This window comes from Hyperolius riggenbachi, chromosome 3 (genome assembly GCF_040937935.1).
Source record: "Hyperolius riggenbachi isolate aHypRig1 chromosome 3, aHypRig1.pri, whole genome shotgun sequence".
NCBI classification, from domain to species: Eukaryota; Metazoa; Chordata; class Amphibia; order Anura; family Hyperoliidae; genus Hyperolius; species Hyperolius riggenbachi.
The window spans coordinates 427,484,457-427,509,039 of record NC_090648.1 but is presented as its reverse complement, the minus strand read 5'-3'; the positions used below and the strand labels follow the sequence as shown (position 1 = coordinate 427,509,039).

The window sequence follows — 24,583 nt, the reverse complement described above, 5'->3', positions numbered from 1 at the left end:
TAGGGTGAGGAAAGATTTTGCAATGGGCAACACTGACTACATGATTTATAAATGAATATTGTAAAGAAATAAGTATTTCTATTAATTACGCTATTCTCACTACAGTTCCTCTGTAATCCATTTCTTGTTCCTTGCAAAAGTCAATAACGTGAACGATCTGGTAGGCCAGGCCAGCAAAAGGACAAATAGAAATAAATACATGTCAAAGCAAGAAACCAAATAAGCTACACCTGTGTAAGTGACAATACAGGAAAAAGTAAAAACTGTAACCAAATAAAGAACAGCTAAACAAACTGTTGTAGATTGAAAAGAGAGTGATCTCCGCAGGCTGCTCAGATCTGGTGGCCTATGGTGAGTGATCAGTAGAGCATGTACTGGAAGTGAGAGTTTACTTGTGACAGCTCTCCTGAAACCTGCATGTCTGTGTCATCCGCAGCCCCTCCTCCCATTGTAGCCATCAGTCTTCCTGTCACCCAGGGCGACCATCAACAAACCCAGCTTCCCAGGAGACTGGGACTTTCTACAGCACTGAAATGGGAGATCACTAATCTGATTCGCATATTACTGAGATTTCCTAGAAACCAAAGTCAGCCCCAGCGACGTCCAGACAGTAAGTAACGTGCGCTGTGTCGTTTCATTGGGTATGGTTGGAATGTATGATGCTGGCTGGCGACTTGAGCTTCTTAACATTTACAGAGAACTTTAAGTGATTTTTTACACAACAATATTTTTTGCTCAATTCCCATCGCAACTTCCATCTACGGTTGTGCATACTCGGTGTTGTGCATACTCTGTGTTTATTTGCCAATGAGCCGTGATGCCAATGTTATTAAAAGGAAAAATGCTAGCAGGGCTGGTATTTTTTACCCCAAGAAATGGCAATTCTATGTACACTTGAGTCGATTTTAATTTCCGTTCTGAATAACGATCTAATCAAATGATCGAATTGTCAGAGAATTGGATCTTTGAAGCGTGGTCCAATGCCTGGTACACACGATGCAATTTTCCATCAGATTGATGGTCGAATCGATTATTTCCAACAGGTCTGATCTGCTTTTCAATTGTTTTTCTGATCAATTTTCTGATCACTTCTATACAAAACAACATCAGATCGGACCTGTTAGAAATAATCAATTAGACCAGTGCTGTCCAACTGGCGGCCCGCGGGCCGCATCCGGCTTGCCAGGCCACCTGCTGCGGCCCGCTCGTCTCCCTGGGATGCAGGCATGGCTTGCACTATGGGCGCCATGCCTGCTCCCTCTTGTGTGGCCTCTCCTGTGTCCCCGCTGCCGCTGCCCCACAGCTCAGACCTCACAGATCACGGCGACTGAGGTAAACAGAGTGTGCATGGTACTCGCACGGAGTATGTCACATGCGGAAGTGAATCATTAGTCACTTCCGCATGTGACGTTCTGCCGCACGGGTGTCATGCGCGCGCTGTGCTTGCTTCAGTCGCCGCGATCTGTGAGGTCTGAGCTGTGGGGCAACGGCAGTGGGGACACAGGAGAGAGAGGTAACGGGCTCGCTACTGGTGGGGGCACCTGTCACTATCTAGCTGGGGGGCTCCTGTCACTATCTAACTGGGGGGGGCACCTGTCACTATCTAGCTGGGGGGGCTCCTGTCACTATCTAACTGGGGGGGGGGGGGCTCCTGTCGCTATCTAACTGGGGGGGGCTCCTGTCACTATCTAACTAGGGGGGCACCTGTCACTATCTAGCTGGGGGGGCACCTGTCACTATCTAGCTGGGGGGGGACCCCTGTCACTATCTAGCTGGGGGGGGGGCTCCTGTCACTATCTAGCTGGGGGGGGGGGCTCCTGTCACTATCTAACTGTAGGGGGGCTCCTGTCACTATCTAACTACTAGGGGGCACCTGTCACTATCTAGCTGGGGGGGGGGGGGGGGCTCTTGTCACTATCTAACTGGGGGGGGGGGCTCCTGTCACTATCTAACTGGGGGGGGGGCTCCTGTCACTATCTAACTAGGGGGCACCTGTCACTATCTAGCTGGGGGGGGGGCGGCTCCTGTCACTATCTAACTGGGGGGGCTCCTGTCACTATCTAACTAGGGAGGCACCTGTCACTATCTAGCTGGTGGGACACCTGTCACTATCTAGCTGGGGGGGCTCCTGTCACTATCTAACTGGCAGGGCTCCTGTCACTATCTAGCTGGGGGGACACCTGTCACTATCTAGCTGGGGGGGCTCCTGTCACTATCTAGCTGGGGGGGCTCCTGTCACTATCTAACTGGGGGGGCTCCTGTCACTAACTAACTGGGGGGGCTCCTGTCACTATCTAGCTGGGGAGGGGGCTCCTGTCACTATCTAGCTGGGGGGACACCTGTCACTAGCTGGGAGGGCACCTGTCACTATCTAGCTGGGGGGGCACCTGTCACTATCTAGCTGGGGGGACACCTGTCACTATCTAGCTGGGGGGACACCTGTCACTATCTAGCTGGGGGGGGATACCTGTCACTATCTAGCTGGGGGGGACACCTGTCACTATCTAGCTGGGGGGGGGGCATATGTTCCTACCTATCTGGGGGGACACCTGTCACTATCTAGCTGGGGGGACACCTGTCACTATCTAGCTGGGGGGGATACCTGTCACTATCTAGCTGGGGGGGACACCTGTCACTATCTAGCTGGGGGGGGGCACATGTCCCTACCTAACTGGGGGGACACCTGTCACCTGGTATTTCAGCCCACACATCATCCCCAATCCGGCCCAAAACACTATTGCCAGGCACAGCAGCCAGTAGAGGAGAATTTAGAAGCCAGGTGAGAGGTATCTACCATATTAAAGGGGCATTCTGCTTATTTATGTGAAATGATGTCTACTTATGTGCCTCATGACTGCTGAATTTGTCGTGTTGGGGGCCTCATGATTGCTGAATTTGTCTTGTTGGGGGGCCTCATGATTTGTTGGGGGCATCACGATTGCTGAATTTGTCTTGTTGGGGGCCTCAAGATTGCTGAATGTGTCTTGTTGGGGGCCTCATGATTTTTTGGGGGCCTTATGATTGCTAAATGTGTCTTGTTGGGGGCATCATGATTGCTGAATGTGTCTTGTTGGGGGCCTCATGATTGCTGAATTTGTCTTGTTGAGGACCTCATGATTTGTTGGGGGCCTCATGATTGCTGAATTTGTCTTGTTGGGGGTCACATGATTGCGAACTGTGAGACTATGGAAAAGCTGAATCGTCATCATGAGACAATAGCATTAAACCTACTTTTTTAGCTTTTTAAAACGGAAAATAAAACTGGGAGGTTCTAAAAAAACCCACATTTTTCAGGAGTAGGATGGATGAAATTGTTTATCTTCACAGTTTATTTTCAACTTGGATTTTCCATAATGTTCATGTATGAGTTTAAACGTTTGTATGTAGTTTAAATTGCTGTTGCCACTTTGCGATAGATAAGTGACTTTTGGGTTGCAGTTTGGACACTCGGCCTCCAAAAGGTTCACCACCACTGTCCTAATCTAATGTCCCACATTGCTAAGTTCATGTAAATTTGTCTCCACCCGTGGCCACACCCGCATTCTGGTCCATGGCCACACCCATTTTTCGGCGCACAACAGGACCCTCGTGTTTTCTGGCGCGCGTAACTTCACCATTATTTTAAATTGCATTTTGTGTGTGAAAAGTGCTGCCAATCTAATTGTCCTTTAATTGCAATTTTTCCGGGGAGGGGAGGAAGGGGGGGGGGGGGGGGGGGGCTGCGGCTCTAGCAAGAACCTTCGGCCCTCCACCATGGGGTCTGAAAAAAAATGGCCCTCCATGCCCATGAAATTGGACAGCACTGAATTAGACCATCAATCTGAAGGAAAATTGCTTTATGTGTACCAGGCATTAAGTTTCTCATAAATGATACGACCTTGATTGTACAATCATCACTTCCATGTAATACCTAAAAATACCAATAAACGTACAATATTTCCTCAGATGTGATCATTCGATCAGATTTGCAGGCTCGTAAGTAATCGGAAAGGAATTATCGATTGTTCCCATAAACGGGTAGATTAGGGCACGTTCTCCCTTCAGATACAATTGTAAAATCCAACATTCTGTTCAACAAATTTCTGTATTCCAATCAGCCATAGAATGGTTTAATGACGATTCTCTCCTCAAAATTGTATACAATGAACAGAGGCGCCAAAAGTATAAGATTAGATTAAATGAGCTTAAAAACCAACTTAAATGGCAAAATTGAAGGAGGAAGTGGTGGTCTTACCTCCCTCAAGCAGACACGACAACGACTGCGATTCAGACAGTCAAACACATTTATTAGGAACTCCAAAAAGAAATGCAACGCGTTTCGCAGGTTCAACCCTGCTTCATCAGGCAATATAGGGAGGAGTATCAAACAATCTGCACAAGGATTCAAATTAAGCGCCTCTGACAGAGGCGCTTAATTTGAATCCTTGTGCAGATTGTTTGATACTCCTCCCTATATTGCCTGATGAAGCAGGGTTGAACCTGCGAAACGCGTTGCATTTCTTTTTGGAGTTCCTAATAAATGTGTTTGACTGTCTGAATCGCAGTCGTTGTCGTGTCTGCTTGAGGGAGGTAAGACCACCACTTCCTCCTTCAATTTTGCCATTTAAGTTGGTTTTTAAGTTCATTTAATCTAATCTTATACTTTTGGCGCCTCTGTTCATTGTATACAATTTTGAGTCCACCCTTGGTGGAGGGTTGCTACCCTTTCTTCCTGTCTACAGAGAGCGACTTCTTAATCCTGAGTGGGGTCAGGACAATCTCCCCACCTGCCTTTACAGTGGTTGCCTGCTGGTGACCCTGACTTGTGAGTATTTAGCAATACAAACTTATTGCCACTTTGTCCAGTACGAATTACACTATTGGGGCTTTTGGTGTTCCCTGTTTTGATTCTCTCCTCAGAGCTTCTTGTGGGAGGGGTTTCAGCACAAAATCAGTCATACAGTGGCCCCTGATGGTCTGTTTGTGAAAATCATTATATTTCTCGTGTAAAAGGGGGTATCAGCTACTGATTGGGATAAAGTTCAATTCTAGGCTGGAGTTTCTCTTTAAGTATACATTCAAGTTAGATGCGCTTAGTTTACCCTTCTGCTACATTGATTTGGTAAGATTGAATCATGTATGGACACCTTAAGTACCTAAAGACCGCCTCACGACAATTGGCGTAAATGCGGCTGCTCCCCCAGGACCGCGTAACGACAAATGGCGTTAAGTCCTGGGGGTGTGGTTTACAGGGGATTGCGCATGCATCCCTGCTTGATCGCCGCTAAGAGTATGTTAGATGGCGAAACCGCCGTCTATTTACATAGTGCAGCCGTGTCACTCGGCTTTCCCCTGGGGAGGCTCAGAGAGCAATTGGCTCTCATAGGCTGATGCGCATGAGAGCTGATCGCTGTGATTGGCTGGCGGGAGGAGGGAGCGAGGGTAGTATTAAAAATAAATAGAAAATTGGCGATATTTATATTGAAAAACACAAATAAAAAATAAATAAATACAGCAGCAGTGATCAGAGCCCACCAACAGAAATCTCTGTTGGTGGGCAGAAAAGGGAGGGTGGAATCACTTGTGTGCCAAGTTGTACGGCCCTGCAGTGAGCCCTTAAAACTGCAGTGGCCTGAATTGTAAAAAATAGCCTGGTTACTGGGGGGTTACTGTGAGTACAATATAGAGGCCACTATAACTGGAAGCATTAAAATGGCTACACCATAGTGGGGATCACTAGACAGGAAAAGGGAAATACTATTATAGGGTACAAACCTGGGCTTTATCTTTATCACAATGAAAACATTATTTATATCTTATGACCACGCCCACTTTCTAAAACCAGACCCCCATAAAGAATGACTCCTCCCCCTCTCTTCATGCGTCCAGAATGTTTTTATGGATCTAGAAATCTGTAGCCCTCTGTCTGTAAAAACAGTGAATGCAGTGGCGTAGATAAGGAGCTGTGGGCCCGATGCAAGTTTTACATTGGGGCCCCCCCATGCACTCTATACATAACAATTGATACAGCGCATTAAAACCTGCCAATGGCAACTACAGTGTCAGAGGTGCAAGAAGGGAATGGGGAACAGTTTGTTAATGATTACTACTGTTCAAAGTATCTACAGAAGTGATTATTATGAGCACAGGATTAATAGAGAGCTAATACTGTCTTGCCCAAGGGCCTCGATGCAGTCGCTACCTCTGCACCCCCTATTGCTACGCCTCTGAGTGAATGCAGGTGGCAATTTTGGCTTTGGGGGTGATCTGGACCCCCATTGCAACCATACATGAGAATTGCAAGGTAGGGTGTCCAAACACCCTAAAAAAGAACACAGAGACAACGAGCCCAAGTGACGCAGTATGTCACAAGAAGAGTGATTTGAAACTAAAAGGATTAGGGTACTCACATAGGAAGGTTGCACAAGGGGCAACCAACTGCTGAAAGCAGGTGAAGATTTATAAACCCGATTCCACTCGGGTGTCTGGCAGTAGCACTCTTGTGAGCATACAAGAGAAATCACCCCCGGGAGACTTGGGCACAGGATATAGCCGATATACGGCTTATCCTTCTCCTGCACAAGTCCCGGCGGCGTTAATTACTATTTCCTCTCCAGGTCCACGTGGATAGTGGGGAATCATGTAATTCGGCTTCCAGCTATTGCTGGTGGCCAAATTGACAGTGTTTTAAAAGTAACTTCAGCTCTGTCTTCTGACGGCGCCGAAGTTACTCACTGTGCACCGCTATAGCCGTAATACCCAATATGGTCTATTGTCGCGTGGGCTGTACCCAAATCTCCTGCGCTGGATTCCTTGTGTTTGCTTTTGTGAAAAACAACAAAGGTCCTATTGATGGAACAGCCATTAGGTACCAACGTACAGCTCTCCCAAAAGAGGGTGAAAAGCATAAAGGGGGCAAGAGGTGTCCAGAAATAGATATAACTAAGTTAAAAACAGCTAAAAATGGAAACATCAAGGGTGCTCCATAACTCTGGCACTTTATTTGGCCTGAGGAAGTGGGTGCAGGCCCACGAAATGCATTGCCTGTGCATATTAAAAATGTATATTTATATGAACTTGTCATTATTGAGGTAATCCTCCCCGAATTCAGTTTTATCTATTTCTGTGTGCCTCTTACCCCCTTTATCCATGAGAATTAGACCTTTGCTTACTATGGTGTGAGGCTAACAGGAGATTCTGGGTTTTGTCAGGACTGCAAGAATGATCCGGAGAAGCGGAGGAATATCACCAGCCACAGAGAGTGCTCGCCGCAATTCAGAGAAGGCGCAGATCCACGATATCAAAGAGAGATTCAGCGGCTACATCCACAATGTGAGATCCATGCGGAATCAGCTGAGACAGGTAGGAGGCAAACAGCACCATTTTCATGAGTTAAAGGACACCTGAAGTGAGAGGGATATGGAGACTAACAACACCTGTATACAGCCTCAGCGTTACACTCTTTCCAGAGGGGTCAAGACCCAATCGCTCTCAGGCCACAGTCCTCATATGTGTGTATGAAGCCTTTAGGTGTACAATCCCAGGACCAATTGATCGTTTTCAATCAATCAGAACAATCAGGTCAGTCCATCCATTATCAATACAATCCCACAACCAATCAATTGTTTCCAATCAATCAACCAAAAAATCAGGCCAGTCCATTCCGCCCGATCAGATCATTAAGATCGATCTGAAAAACAGATCAATCCCATTTATCTAATCAAATTGGTTTGCGGAAATTCAGCCATCAATGGGCACAACCGCTTATTACTGCAGCAATCGGAAACAATCGATTGGCCATGGGATTGTATCATTAATGGCCACCTTTAGCCTAAAGCTTTGCTTCCAGCTATGTGCAGCCAATTCCACATCCAGGAAGATTGGCATTTGGGGGATTTTTATACTCTAAATTGTGTAATGCTTTGCAAATGTGAAACTTGAACCCTTTAGACTAGGTTAGAAAAAAAATCATAGCTAAAAGCAATATTGGTTTTAAACTTTATAATGCGCATTGCTGATAGTATGCATCGCTGTACAATAGATAGGGGGAGAAATTACAACATTAAACAATGTACACACCGACGTTAGGGCTCAAACCCACCAGCAGCCATTTCTAAGCGCTAGTGATTTGAAAAAGCTCTTGCTAATGCAACGCTATGGGCGATTTTTATGAAATCAAATCGCTCAAGTGGGATCACACCCATAGTATTACGTTACCAAGAGCATTTCAAATCACAACTGCTTAGTAACTGCTTAGTAACAGTGGCAGTGGCTGAATGGAGTAATGGTTAAGGGCTCTGCCTCTGGCACAGGAGACCAGGGTTCGAATCTCGGCTCTGCCTGTTCAGTAAGCCAGCACCTATTTAGTAGGAGACCTTAGGCAAGTCTCCCTAACACTGCTTCTGCCCATAGAGCATGTCCTAGTGGCTGCAGCTCTGGCGCTTTGAGTCCGCCAGGAGAAAAGCGCGATATAAGTGTTCTTTGTTTGTTTGTTTGTAACAGCCTGCTAGTGGGTTCCATGCCTAACAATGATAAACAAAATAGTAATGTAACTTTAAACAATGGTGCACAGATTGGCAATTACAGAATTAACTTCTGAACCAATCAATGTTCAATTGAGAAACTTTCTATAAGTTGAATAAACAGACTGTAATACACCAATATATGGTCAATGGTAAACTTTTTAACAGGAACTGCAGTTTTTTTCCTAAAAATGCCCATAAACAGTTCTTAAAATCCTGATGACTTCATAATTTTATTTCCACTGCACTAATCTAGCAGTAGGGCTACTGGAAGGATTTGAAGTTGCCTCTTCCACCACTGCCTCATGTAATCAAGACTACATATCCCATAATCCCAAACTGAAACCTTTAAACTGGTCATACATCACATGGTCAGACCAACCATCAGATGCAAATGATCCTGCCGCCACCTCAAGTGTAAAGCAGAGACATAGCTATGGGGGAGGCAAGGGGGGACTCATGCTGCTGCACCCCCACATGTGTGAGAGGCGGCTCTATCCTTCCCTCTACAGAGGAGTGCAGAAGCACCAACAGCAGCAGAAAAAGCGGGGTGCATCTGGCTATCTTAAGGAGGGCACATCTGGCTATCTAAAGGGGAACACGTCTGGCTACCTAAACAGGGGGGAACATTTGGCTATTTAAAGGGGGGCACATCTAACTATCTGAATGGGGGAAGGGGACACATTTGGCTATCTATAGGGGAGAAGGGGGCACATCTGGATATCTAAACAGCATTTGTACATTTAACTCCACCCATGACATCAACCACATTCTGATGCGTGACCACCCCAATTTTGTCCAGAGGGAGGGATGCAAAAACGGTCTTTGTCCCCAGCTATGCCTCTTTGAAAACCCTAGCTATGCCTCTGGTGTAAAGTGGAACCTGAATGCGAAGGTACAGTGTTACAGGTAAAGGGTATTCCAGTGCGTTTGTCGGTTGCGATATTGCACGACATTACCAGTACGCACCCGATCGACCATATTGACACGATAGATTTGACCAATTTCGTCCAGAAATTGGGCAAATTATTGATTGGGCATGCTGTTTGCGGCACCAATTTTAATCCGATTCAATAATAATTATCGAATCATCGACTGGCGGCACAAAATGGTCAGATGTATGGCCACCTTTAGAACGAGAGGGAACTGCACTGAGATTGGACTCCGGCTTGAATACATGGGTGTAAGCAGACATTTGTTCAACATTACAAAATAGGCAAGTGAAAAATATGTCTCTGTTTCAGATGGGGTCTTCAGCTTACATTACAGCAATTCCCATCTTTCTCTGCTAATCCGTCCCAGAACCTTTTCCATTTCTGTCTCTTTCCTGAACCAGCTTTTGATGCACTCAACCTACACAGCCTACTTACGCGGTCATCTGTCATTGTTGAGCGCAACCAATTTTTCACTCTGCACAAGCTACTAAATGAGTGCTCAGTAGTACTTGAAGTGCATTGCTGGGACAAAGAAATGAGAGCCGCATGCTACATTTGTGGAAAATAAAGGTCATTGCTTCTTTCACCGTTTCTTTTGTTGTGAGCTCCTTCTTGTTGTTTTTCTTTGCTTTCTTCTCTCTCCAAAACTTGTACCAGAGCTCTGCTGCACTCACAAATTGTCGGATTATAAAAGTAAAGGTGGCCATACACTGGCCCGATTCCCGGCCGTTTCGACAGCAGATTCGATCCTGGGATCGAATCTGCTGCCAATCGTTCGCGGTAAACGCCGCCGACGATCCGATTTCCTCCCGAAATCGGATCGGTCCGTCGATCGCGCCGTGCGGGAAATTACCCTCGATCGCCCGCGGGTAAAGTGCGCGTCGCTAGCGGCGGCCGTTCCGATGAAAAATACATTACCTGATGCGGGCTCCCGGGCGTCTTCTCCACATCTTCTCAGCGCTGCACCCGCTCCATCCCGGCGCTTCCTGGGTCACTGCAGTGACCCAGGAAGTTCAAATAGAGGGCGCTCTATTTGAACTTCCTGGTCACGGAGTGACACAGGAAGCGCCGAGATGGAGCAAGAACAGAGCGGTGCAGCGTGGAGAAGATGCCCGGGAGCCAGCGTCAGGTAATGTATGCGCGGGGGGAGGACAGGCGGCAGGAGCAGCTGAACAGATTGTGATCGGTTTCAGGCTGAAATCGATTCACAATCTGTTTGCAGTAAAGGCAGCCATACGATCCCTATCTGATCAGATTCGATCAGATAGGGATCTGTCAGCTGGTCGATCTGATGGCACATCGACCAGTGTATGGCTGCCTTAACAGGAACACTGCAATTTTCATGCAAAACTATTTGACTGACATCTCCAGCTTATGAGCAAGGTGGTGCAATAATAGCAAATTTGGATGTAAAGTCACTGGAAAATAGCATTAGAGAACCTAGACAGCTCTGTCTGATGGGTACACCCATGCACTGCGCAGGAAAATATTCTGACAACACACTGCTGCAATTTTGATCACAATTCTGAGAAGTCTCATTCAGCAGAGTTGAACAGGGCAGCGCAGCAACAGAGAGAATCGCAGGTGTCATGCGCTAGTTGTTTTTTTTGGGAGGGGAAGGGGGGTTCGGACCTGAGCTCAGCTTATTGCCCAGCCTAAAAGATGCACTTCATTGAGCTAGTTTATAATACAAGGCTAGCTGCGATGCTGAGCTAAGTGATCGTGCTTTGAGTCAATTCTTTCTACACTGATCAACTCAACAAGAGATCCCAAGCTGAAGCTCGAGTTCAGAAAGCCTTTGGATCCTAATGAGGCTTCTTTTGCTGTCCTCCAGTCCAGTCCCCCGTTGCCACTCGCGGACCCTCCAGCTGATCAGGGCCATGCTCCTCTTCTGGCATGAGCATGCATGACCATGCTGCAGCCGCATAATTATGACTGTAACTGTGCAGTAGCACGAAGCCGCTCGTGCTGGAAAAGCCTTTGTCTGTAACCTTTGGAAGGTCAGAGCTCGGTGACGTGGGACCAGAGGATAGCAAGGGAGGCCCCGGGTACACTTTTAAAAGTGAACCTAAAGTAAAAAAAAAAATGCACATTTACTTACCTGGGGCTTCTTCCAGCCCCTGATGTCCTCCTGCTCCCTCGCTGTGACTCCGCGCTCAGCCGTTCCTCCGCTATCCGCCTCAACTAACGACTCGGCCAGACACTGCGTATATGCAGTCGGGAGTGTTATGCGCAGTAGCAATTTCTGCTTACTGCGTAGGCACAGAGCGCTCCTGACCACGCTGGAGGAGGTGCTCAGGGCTGCGCATGCAGCGTTGGAGGGGACACGGGAGGAATGGCGGAGTGCAGGATGATGGCAAGGGACAAGGGAGACTTCAGGAGGCTGGAAGAAGCCCCAGGTAAGTAAAAAGACAATTTTTTTTTCACTTTAGGTATCCTTTAAAGAGTACCTGAGATGAAAATAATAATGAAAAAACCTAGATACTTACCTAAGAAGATACTTACCTCTGTATCCTGTACAGGCTTCCCACATCCTCCTAGCGCCCCACTGTTGCTGCGCGCAAACCCCCAAAAGAGATCCAACCAAAGCTTGTTGGATTTTTCTTGTAAAAAATGTTAGCTTGTTGGATTTTTGATTGTGACCACTTTCCTCTATGTCCATGCTCTTGCATGAAGAGGAGCACAGTCAGATTTTCAGGGAGTCCTAGGCAGCCATGGTGGTTTTAGGAGGACATGGAAAGCCTCTATAGGATCTCTTCTTTGTTGAATATCTATTTTTTTCACCTAAGGGTTGTCCCTGGCTTACACTAATACTGTCCCTGAACATTTTTAGATTTTGCAAAGAAAAAGCAATATCTATCAGAATGATAAAACAAACAGGAAAAGAGTAACATTTGGCCAGCCTGTTGATTAATACAAAGAATTGCATTTGATTCTTGTTTAGTGGGTGGAAGTGCTCCCCCCCAATCGTCCAATGGCTACACCCATCTGCAGCCATACTGATTCACTATTTTGACAGCTGCAACAGGAAACATAGAGAGGAACAGATAAGTGAAAGTGCAACAGTATTTTGATTAACTTTACACATATGTGGGTACAACGTGTCTTCTGTTACATGTTGCCTGCAGTTCCTGTGCCTATCAGCTGCTTTGCCTTCACTTGGAGGACATACAAATATTAGCCCTCATTCACAAGGAAGGTTCCCACACTTGCTTATCCTGTCATTCCAATGATGGATTTCACACTGTAAACTTGTAACAAATTTGTTTTAGATCAGGGATCTCATAGGCAATCATCCCCCAAAGTGAAAATGGGTTTCATTTCCTTGCAGAATACAGTTTTGTTTCCTGTGGCTCTTCTTGTGTAAACTCAGCCAGTTTTGAGGACAATCACATTTAATTAAAGGTAATATTCAGAGGCTCAAGCAGTTTACAATCCAGAGATAGGGTTGTTTGCCTGAAGTGGAGCCTATTGTCTATACGTTTTTTTCCATGCTCTTTAACAGCTACTTGCAATAAACACCTAAATCAGCAAATGATCTGATTTCTACAGGTGCACTGAACCTTGTAGCCCAGAATGCTGGGAATACACGATTCGTTTCTGCCGTGCATTTCTGCTCTCGATCGTTTTTGCGGCTCGATTTCAGCTCTCGATTCTTACCTTCCTCTCGTTTTTCTTATCTTTTTCCATTCAATTCTATCAGAAATCGAGCGGCAAAAGAATCGAAAGGGAGATCGGACATGTCGGAAATGATCTATCGAACCATTTAATCCGCTACAAAACGAACTGTGTATTCCCAGCTTAAGGCCCATACATATGCTTGATTGAGGTCACTCGATGAGGATTGGAACCCGATACCTCGGGGGACACCACTGGATCGAGGCTGTACAGATGCCGAGTGAGCTGCACAGCTGTTGACGTGTTCTGCTGCTATGCGGGGTGGGGAGGGGGGGGGGGGGGGATAGTGGTATCAAAGATATCAGCCGTTGCTTGGCCTAGTTGATCTGCCTGGTGAATTGCTGGCAGAGCAGCGGTCGCTGGCTGCTGTAAACATGTCGGATTGTTGGCAGAGGCGGTCAATATCGTGCAACTTTCTAGCGTGTGTATGCCTTGTACAAGGCATGCCACCCCTGTAGTGATCAGGACTCAATCCCCCCAGGGGATAATGCAGGGCTGAGGCTGTACTGATGTGTCGCTAGCCTATAGGCTAGGGGCACATTCTGTTGCTATGCGAAGGGGAGGTTGGCCGACGGAGCAGCAGGAGAAGTGTCATTAAGTAAGCTGAGTGAATTAGAAGATCGATGGTCTCGGCCAGTGCTCGGCTGAATTGGAGGAAACATGCTGCAGGTTTGATACTTACCTACGTAGAGGAAATGTCTGAATCCTGTAGAGCCTTCCTGGTCCTCTCTCAGTCCCATCCCCCTGGTCAAATTTCCTGTCGGATGTGTCTTTTAGGCCTCAGCTTGGGTTTCCGTGTACCTCCAAAGACGAGGCTCTGAGCATGTGCAGTATGGAGCTGCTTGTGTTTTGGATGTACTTGGAGACCCAAGCACTTCCAAAGCCTTCGGCGGAGACATGAAGGCTTCTTCAACATTAATCTTGGATTTCTGCTTGGTGGTTGAATGAGAGGATGCAGAGAGGACCATCTGAATCAGAGCCTTCCCTCTTCTTGGGTGAGTATGTAATTTGTTGTTTGCCCCACTACAGGTACCATTTAATCGTGTCAACTTTTTTTTTTACATTTTAGGTTTACTTTAAGTACACTAACACTTTAAATTATTATCTAAAGCAACTTTCATCAACTCACGGGAATTGGACGATTATTTCCGACATGTCCGATCTGCTTCCATTCTGTTGGATCGATTTCCCAAAGTTATCATGGGACAATCGATCCGTTATCGATCGGGAGCAGTTTGGACATATACACACACAATAAAACTTCCCATCAGATAACCCGTCGATCAGACGTGAAACTGAATCGTGTACCCAGCATAACACGGGGACACATCTTGCTTACTTCATCCATGCCATAGATATCAGTTGAATTGGAAAGAGGAATTTTTCTCTACAAGAGAAGGGGAATTCCCCTTTGAAACCTTTTCTAATAACTTCACTACTTCATTTATCCATCTCGATCATAACACAATCCGCAGTCTTCCCATTCTGACTCTCATTTGCATCACCAGAGACTCTGTATGAAGTATGCGGGATGAAAGAGAAGATTTATGGCCCATTGTAGAGAGTGTCTATTCTCCCCGTGGCTGCTCTCTATATAATCCATCACAGCCGCTTCTGTCACATCTCTTTGTCGCATAGATCTGTTTCACACCTGGAAGCAGCCACGCTCTTGTTTATGCAAGGTGTGTAATTATCTCTGCTCTAATGCGAGGAGGTTTCCACATCTCTTTTTTTACAGCATTAACTTATTTATGAGCGGAGGTGGGACGGCTTTTGTGTAAGATCAAATTAACAGTGAATAAGGGCTTTTGAATTTTGCTGCAATTTGGAGAAAATTGGCATTTTCCCAGTTTTTTTGATTAGCAGACGGCTGAAGATTGGAACAAAGGACGGAGCAGCTACTCTCCTGTGTTTGGGAAAAAATAAGATCTAGAAAATGGGGCCTCGTAGCTCAATTTTGATGAGGCAATAGCACCTTCCCAGATATGGATTAAAGCGGACCTGAACGCACAACTTCCTCTCTGCAAAATAAGCAACAGCATAATAACCTTTAAAGAAAAACATTTCTTTGTTACAGCTGATACAAATCCTGCAATACATCTGCAGTGTGTCTGCTTTCATGGAAGCAGACATATTGTTAACATCCTGTGTTTACCAATTAGCTCTCTGCCGTGGCAGCCAGCTGACACAGCTGAGGGATCAAATTACAACTTGTGCTTAGTCACAAAAGGTGTAGAGTACATCACATTTTCGGCAAAAGTTTGTGAACGGGCGAACCGCCATAGACTTCAATGGGCAGGTGAGTTTTAACCAGTTAGGGCTTGATTCACAAAGCGGTGCTAACCTACTTAGCACGTCTAAAGTCTTTAGACGCGCTAACCAGGGTGCTAAGTAGATTAGCACCGGAGTTCTCAATCAGATCGCGCGCTAACTTTGCGCGCGTAAAGTTTTACGTGCGCTAAGCCCCATAGGCTTTAATGGGCACTTCGCGCGGAGCGCCCTGCGCTCTGTGCAGTACGCGCGTAAAGTTTTACGCGCATAAAGTTTTGTGCGCATAAAGTTTTATGTGCGAAAAGCTTGTTTAGACGTGCTAAGGGGGTTTTCACAGGCGTGCTAACAGTTAGCACCGCTTTGTGAATCAAGCCCTTAATGTTTTAAGTACAGTATATCTATGCCCCTGAAGACTTCAACTTCGCTCCAGGAGCGTAGATATATGTATCTTGCTGCTCCTGCCGCTGCTCACGCTCCTGCTCGCTTGTGCGCTCCCGCCCATGTACTCGCCGCCACCGGTTAACCCGGAGATCAATGAATGGGAACGCAGTTCCCATTCATTGATCTAAGTCCCTGTGTCAATGATCGTTGACATCAACGAGATGCCTACATCATTGTAAAATCTTTTGGAGTAACACATTCATGCATAACTTCCTGTTTAGCGTACTTATAGTACGCTAACAGAAATAATGCGCAAAGACATCTTGTGGCCAAATAGTAAAATTACACCTACATATATTACACCTACATACATTTTTTCAGTAAAAAACCTACACATATTATTAAAATTAACTCCTTACCTCCCATAGTTACCCACATAGAAATTTTGCATTAAAAAAAAATGTACATTGTGATAGGGACACAATTTAAACGGTGTAACAACCGGGGCAAATTAGCAAATAAAATGCGTGAGTTTTAATTATAGTAGCATGTATTATTTTACATCTATAACGGTCGGAAACTGAGAAATAATTATGCTTTTCCATTTTTTTCTTATTATTCCCATTAAAATGCATTTAGAAAAAAATAATTCTTAACACAATGTACCACCCAAAGAATGTCTGGGCGGGGGGAGGAGGGTGCCAACATGGGTGGGTGTTAAGGTGCCACTTTGGGTGGGAGAAGGGTGCCACTCTTGGGGGCGAGGAGGGTGCCAACATGGGTGAGTGGTAGGGTGCCACTTTGGGTGGGAGAAAGGTGCCACACTGGGGAGAGAGGAGGGTGCCAAACTGGGTGGGTAGGAGTGGGTGCCACATTGGGTGGGGTGAAGGGTGCCACTCTGGGGGGAGAGGAGAGAGGAGGATGCCACTCTGGGTGGGTAGGAGTGGGTGGGTAGGAGGGTGCCATTGTGGGGGGAGAGGACAGAGGAGGGTGCCAACATGGGTGGGTGGTAGGGTGCCACTTTGGGTGGGAGGAGGGTGCCACTCTGGGGGGAGAGGAGGGTGCCAACATGGGTGGGAGGTAGGGTGCCACTTTGGGTGGGAGAAGCGTGCCACTCTGGGGGGAGGAGGGTGCCAACATGGGTGGGTGGTAGGGTGTCACTTTGGGTGGGAGAAGGGTGCCATTCTGGGGGAGATGAGGGGTCCAACCTGGGTGGGTAGGAGTGGGTGCCACATTGGGTGCGTGGGGTGAAGAGAACCACTCTGGGGGGAGAGGAGGAAAGAGGGTTCCACTCTGTGGGGGTGGACTAAGGGTGCCAGTGGGCAGAAAGCAAGATCGCGGCACCAGCCGCCGGAGTGTAATGCAGGGAGGGGGGGCAACATCACTCCTCCCTCCCTCTCCATCAGTGCCCCCCTTTTGAGTCCACTTGCAGAGAACGCACAGCGGGCGTTTAGTTTACCTGAGTCTCTGCGCTCCGGCCGGCTTCTTCATTCTACTTCCTGTTTCGCGTCATGGGAAACAGGAAATAGAATGAAGCTGGCAGGAGCGCAGAGACAAGTAAACTAACGCCCGTTGTGCACTGATGGAGAGGGAGGAGTGATGTCGGCCCCCCTCCCCGCATTACACTTCGGCGGCTGGTGCCGCGATCTTCCTTTCTCTCCACTGGCGTGGGGGGAGAACAGCAGGGGGGATTCAGGGTATCGGTAACCCCCCCACCTGCGTGTGCCAGTGAAGTTAAGCTCTTTGAATAGTGACACATTTGTGTGTTGGACTGTCTTTTGTAACTAGATGCTTTGCAGAAATAAGACCATCCGTGAATTTGATTGTTTTACCAAATTGTCTTGACAGAGACCTGCTTGTAAAAGGGAGTAGTGAAACCATTTGCCCCTGGCTCACTAATCATTCACTGATAGAAAATTCTCTTCATTTTTATAGTTATTTTCTTTTTCCTTTTTTACCAACATTTAAATTCACCCTATTGAAAAATAATGTGGATTTCATGAACTGGCTAACGACAGATCGCGTTTAAACAAATTTACCAGCAATTTTCCACAATTCGATATCACACCAAGGTAATTTCCGCTCAGCCCCCCCTCCTATCATGGTACCCCCCCCCCCCAAAGACTGTAAAGGTGCGTACAACTTGGTGGATCGCGCAAGTCCGGCCTTATCAGCTGAACGGCAGACTGTACATACGCCCGATTTGATGTCCAAACGACCGGTCATTTAGACGTCCAAACGACTGGTCGTTTGCGCAAATCCGACGTGTGTATGTACCTTAAAGAGACTCTGTAACAAAAATGTCATCCTTTTTTCTACTATCCTACAAGTTCCTAAACCTATTTTAATGTGCTCTGGCTTACTGCTATCACCATCTCTGTAATAAATCAACTTATCTTTCCCCTGTCGGATTTGTCGCCCTGTGTCTGGAAGGCTGCCAACTCTTCAGTGTTGTTGATCTGTATGCACGCCCCCCCCCCCCCTTCAGGCCCCCTCTATGCACACTCCCGTGTGTGTTATTTACATTAGGCAGCCTCTCTGCTCTCTTGTCAGTGAGAGAAGAGAGCTGCCTTTTACAAGCTGGATAAATCGTCCTCTATTAGGCTGTGAAAGGAGCTGGACTGTCACATACTGAAGAATTACAGATAGAGTTGAGCTGAAATTTTCGTAATTTCGCATTACTATAATTACGCATGCGAAATTTGCGATTACGATGCGAAATTAGCGTAGCGAAATTGCCATTAAAATCGTAATTGAAAATACCGTAAGCGTAATTTTCAACGCGAAATTTCGCGTTTCGTTCATGCCGTAATTTCGCATTAAACGCTACCGTAATTTCGCGTTAAACCGTAACGCTCCGTATAATATAAAAAAGCCGCCGACTTTAAGGGTTAATAGCAAAGCCCCCTTAAATGCTAAGAGCCTCAAATTTGGAGAATATATTAAGGAGATCAGGAGGAATAAGAGGAAAATTTTTTTTTTCAAAAAGACCTTATAGTTTTTGAGAAAATCGATGTTAAAGTTTCAAAGTAAAAATGTATACATTTAAAAACCCGCCGACTTTAACGGTTAATAGCAAAGCCTGCTTAAAGTTTAGGAACACCAAATTCCTAGGGTATATTAAGGGGATCAGTGGGAATAAGAGGAAAATTTTTTTTTTCAAAAAGACCTTATAGTTTTTGAGAAAATCGATTTTTAAGTTTCAAGGGCAAAAATGTCTTTTAAATGCGGAAAATGTCAGTTTTTTTTGCACAGGTAACAATAGTGTATTATTTTCATAGATTCCCCCAAGTGGGAAGAGTTTTACTTACTTCGTTCTGAGTGTGGGAAATATAAAAAAAAAACGTGGGGTCCCCCCTCCCAGACCTCTTTAACCCCTTGTCCCCCATGCAGGCTGGGATAGCCAGAATGCGGAGCACCGGCCGCGTGGGGCTCCGCACCCTGACTATACCAGCCCGCATGGTCCATGGATTGGGGGGTCTCGGAAGGGGAGGGGGGTCTCGGAAGGAGCCCAAATACAAAGATGCTTTCGAGAGCTCTGAGCTATAGCTCAGAGCTCTGTCGGGTCCTGCAGCACAGACGCGGCGGCGGCGGTGAGTGACGTCGGGTGCGGCGTAGTTACAATGTAACAAAGTTGTTACATTGTAATAACTTTGTTACATTGTAACTGATAGAACATTTCCGAGGATATTGCGTGGGATCATTTATTTAAAGGGACAGGTAAGTATTAATGGTTAATTAAGAATATTAAAGGACTTTTTTCGTGGTTATGTTTTTTGTTCAATTAAAATACTTTTTCTAAGTGTTTGTGTGTTTATTTACTTTTAACTCTTAAAGGAAATGGGTAAGGGGTACAAGTACCTCTATACTCATTTCTCCTGGGAGGGGGGGTGGGCATCTGGGGAACCCCTTTTTAAAGGGGACTCCCAGATTCCACCATGAACCTCCCCCCCAGGAAATCGCGGCCTCCACCTCCACCGCCCATCGGAGGTGGAGAAGAGCCCCTTGTCCTTGGATTGGACAAGGGCTCGGAGGGGGAGGGGAAAGCTTGGCTGCCCCTCCCCTTCCGAGACCCCCCAATCCATGGACCATGCGGGCTGGTATAGTGAGGGTGCGGAGCCCCACGCGGCCGGTGCTCCGCATTCTGGCTATCCCAGCCTGCATGGGGGACAAGGGGTTAAAGAGGTCTGGGAGGGGGGACCCCACGTCGTTTTTTTTAAATATTTCCCACACTCAGAACGAAGTAAGTAAAACTCTTCCCACTTGGGGGAATCTATGAAAATAATACACTATTGTTACCTGTGCAAAAAAAACTGACATTTTCTGCATTTAAAAGACATTTTCGCCCTTGAAACTTAAAAATCGATTTTCTCAAAAACTATAAGGTCTTTTTGAAAAAAAATTTTTTCCTCTTATTCCCACTGTTCCCCTTAATATACCCTGGGAATTTGGTGTTCCTAAACTTTAAGCAGGCTTTGCTATTAACCGTTAAAGTCGGCGGGTTTTTAAATGTTTACATTTTTCCTTTGAAACTTTAACATCGATTTTCTCAAAAACTATATATCTTTTTGAAAAAAAAATTTTTCCTCTTATTCCTCCTGATCTCCTTAATATATTCTCCAAATTTGAGGCTCTTAGCATTTAAGGGGGCTTTGCTATTAACCCTTAAAGTCGGCGGCTACCTAACATTGATACATGCGTCAACTTTTCCGCTTCGGGAGCATGACCATACGCATTAATTTCGTAATACCCGGTGCAATGCGAAAATTACACGAAAAATTACGCTTACGCGAAATCCTTCTTCATTACGATTATGTACTTACGGCCATAAACGTAATTACACTAATTACGCGAAATTTCGCGAAATCGTAATTACTCCATTACGCTCATCTCTAATTACAGACACCAGCAGAGCTGTCTCCAGGAAGAAACAATCAGCCTGTCACTCTTCAGTGGATGAGAGCTGCAGGGGGAAGGTAAACACACAAATGATCTCTTGAGATTCAAAAGGAAGGCTGTATACAGCCTGCTTGTGTATGGATGTATTTTCTATGTGTGGACATACTGTACATCAACCTACTTCTGGTTTTGGTGGCCATTTTGTTTGTTTATAAACAAACTTTTTAAAACTGTTTTTGACTACTTTTAATGCGGCGAGGAGCGGCGAAATTGTGACAGAGGGTAATAGGAGATGTCCCCTAATGCACTGGTATGTTTACTTTTGTGCAATTTTAACAATACAGATTCTCTTTAAACCTTTGGCTGGACCCTCCCTATTTGTGCACTCTGCTCACAGAGTAGTGTGAACCTGAACAGCTGAGACTATTACTCCAGTGTATAGTCTGGCATAATGTGCCTTATTGCTTATTGTCTGTTGACTGTCACCTCCATTATCAATGTCTGTAACCTTAGTTATTATACAGCGCTGTGAAGTATGTTCATGCTATATAAATTCAAGTTATAATAATTGAAAAACAAATGCTCTTTGAATTTTCGGGCAGTTTTAGAAATTTATAGCTGGCTGTAGGTAGAAAATGAAAAATAATTTTATTAAAATTAAATGACAAAATTGTAAAAAAAAAAAGGCACTGTAGGGCTACATATAGTAGAATGAAGTAAATTATTCAGGATAACCACTACTAGGCTCATTAGATATGCAGAATTCTTACCCCCAGAGCATTCTGGGAGACCAGATACTGTATATTTTGTACTGGCTTTGGAATTCTCAGAAACAAATATTCCGCAGAGATCACCTGGCAGGACTAAAGATGGCGCCACCTGTGCTAAATTTCAGAATGTAAATCTGGTAGAGGAAAGCGTTTACAATAAGCAAACGCTGACTAAATAATTTATAAATGAATATTGTAAAAAAAATAAAAAATAACCAATTGTATTAATTACATTATTTTCCCTGCAGTTCCTCTTTAAATTATAAAAAAATAAAAATAAGAAAATAAAAAAGAATTAAGCAAAGGTGGAATGTGACCTATAGTTTTTATTTTATCTGGAAAGCATGCTGGGAATATGATGACTGATGCTTCTGCCGTTTCCTGTGAAGTATTCCCTGGTAACCACTCACTCCCCTTAATTACAATTGAGTAACATTGGATTATTGTACAATGATGAGGTGAAGAGGGTCTCATTATCCCTCTGCTGATAATGATATGCAAACACACAGCTATGGGCCGGGGTGATTGTTGTTGTCACACCAGATGACGGGTAATTGTGTCTCTTTGTTAGTGGAGGGTATTAAGCCAGATTTGGGAAGGATTAATGTTTTGCATTGAACACGTGCTCTGGCTTGCTGTGGATTAGTCAGTTTGTGTCACGATGGGTGGGGGGTGTCCGACGGTGACCTGAGAAGGCAGCCAGGTGACATGAAGACCTCATTATCCATTCATCCATGTTTGTTCAGCTCAGCCTCACTCCAAAAGCACAAGATGGGCCACAACTTCAAGAAATGTAGAGTGATTTTTGGGTTCTTAAGCCCCGTCTACACGGGGAGATGTTGGGGAGATGTTGTGGCGATCGGCGGCCTGTTGCGCGTCTCCGCGCGTGCCCGCTGCGTCCCCGCTCGCCGCGCGTGCGCCGCATTCGATTCAGCGGCTCGATTGATAAGGAGCATCGCGGCCGCATCTACTCGTGTAGATGCGGCTTTTGACTTTATTAAACAGTTTTGGGTTTTGTTTTGTTTTATTTTTTTAATCTTGGAAATACTAACATGTGTGGAAAGCTACTTGCATCCTGCACAAGATCAATAGTCCATATTTTTTAAATAAAATAATGCCCAAATCCCTTTTTTTAGACCCCAGAATGCTGATTGCTTACGTGCCTGTTTCCAAAACAGCTTTGAATCAGGGCCCTTTCACACTGGTGCGGTGTGTTGCGGCAATTTGACGCACTGCTACCGCAGCCTAAAGAAAGTCTATGGGGAAGTTCATACTTCCTACGCTGTGGTAAGGGCTCTTTTCCACTATGAAATGCGATCGCGTTTCAATTTCCACTGTGCGATTGTGATTGAGCTACTATACTCAGTATAGCAGAGCTCAATCGCATCCAAAACGCGGCAGGAGGACAATTGCGCTTGGACCAAAATCACAACGCAATCGGCTCGCACTAATGGAAATTGCTGCTGCTGTTTCCATTAGTTTAATGTACCTTGCGTTTTGCGATCGGAATCAAATTGCAGGGTAGTGGAAAAAGGCGCTAAGCTGCGCCGGAAGGACCCGATTTATCACTAGCACATACCTATGTTACCGCGGGCTCCTGCACAACCTGTGTTGTCCGGTAGTCATGTTAGTCTATGGAGACGCAGGGTTCTTTAAACACATTGTTGTTGCGATGTTGCGGCACGCATGTGCGAAAGTGTATTTTTACGATACGCTTCCATGTACTTCCGCATACCCGAAACAGGAAGTGACCGCAAGGGGGCGGCGGCACTTACGTGGTGTTCCCTGAAGGCCTTTTTTGGTAGTGCGATGTGGTGGGCGCACCACAATGTTAATTTGTAGTGTGAAACCAGCCTAAGGTTTCTGGGAGAGTCCTTGTTGGCCACCCCAATTTTTATGAGCTTTTTTGTTGTTGTTGTTTTTTCACCTGTTTGGGAATTCCAAGTCAGGTGAGAGATAAAGACAACTTAAGGCGCATACACATGCTGTACTTTTTCAAACGACAGGTCCGTCAGACCCTCCCGCGGTGCGGTCGTTCTGCCGACAGTTGCAAGTGAGTACAAGCTGTCGGCAGACTGATAAGACTGATCTGCTCAGCGGATCGTTCAGAAAAAGCCTTACCAGTCCGCCGACAGTGCGAATACACGTGCTACTGTCGGCTAAAAGTCCGCCCAGCGAGATGGTCTGGCGGACCCATCATTGCCGATGGTAGTGCCTGTGTTCGCACGTTAAGACTCATCCTTCTGCTCCATACAACCATTATACTAGTTATCATTTGTGATTGTTTCGGCTAAAATTTCTTCTGTAGGCACTGACAGGTAGGTTTGGAAGATCTGAGAGCAGACATCAGACTAAAGGTGGCCATACATGGTACAATTTTTCAATTAGATAATTTAGTTCGATTATTCCATTAGATCAAATATAAAGATTTTTCCATCATGTCCGATCATTTTTACCGAAAAAACGGTATAATCGTTCGAATTTCTTGATCGAAAAAAAAAATATTTTCAACTTTCATTCAATTCAATCATTTAAATCGAATAAACGGGAAAATCGAACGTTTTTATTGTACCGTGTATGGCCACCATTATTGTGACCGTACATGGTACAATTTTTTCAATCAGAAAAATGTGATCAACTATTCCGTTTGGGCGAATAGTTTTTAAAATTCTGTTTGAGGCACCATACACAAATGTTCGATTTTTTTAGAAAATCCAAGATCTAATATGAAGAAAAGGTTGGTTTATCTAATAGTAATTTCCTTATACAACCTACTATACACTAACACTACAATTTCACAAACAATCACCCAGGTTTTTCAACATGTCGATCAGATTTTTATCAAAAAAACTGAATAATTGTTTGTTTTTTCATGATCAAAAAAAAGGATTCTTTTCGATTGTCACTCTTTTTGAACATTTTGGTCGAATAAATGGAAAAATTTAACGTTTTCATTGTACCGTGTATGGGCACCATTAATGGTGGCCACTAATGATCCAATCTTTTTCATCCAATCTTACCATTTCTGTGTATAAGGGAAGTGCCTAAATTATTTATTCACTATATTGGATGAAAAAAATGGGATCTTTAGAGGTCATCTAGTCTTCGTACACATGATGGATCGTTCTCGGCTGAGGCTCTGATTTGT

The 24,583-nt window shown here is 45.3% G+C and overlaps 1 protein-coding gene across 3 annotated transcripts in view; it reads left to right on the top strand.

Moving 5' to 3' along the window:
* Positions 1-464: 464 nt before the first annotated feature.
* The window catches only part of LMNTD1 (lamin tail domain containing 1), a 249,695-nt gene continuing 225,576 nt past the window's right edge, over positions 465-24,583 (top strand). For all 3 annotated transcript variants that reach the window (XM_068277587.1, XM_068277585.1, XM_068277586.1), the window contains exons 1-2: positions 465-610; positions 7,191-7,341. In XM_068277587.1, the coding sequence (XP_068133688.1) occupies positions 7,201-7,341 (141 nt within the window). In that variant the 5' untranslated portion in view covers positions 465-610; positions 7,191-7,200. The remainder of the gene's footprint in view (positions 611-7,190; positions 7,342-24,583) is intronic.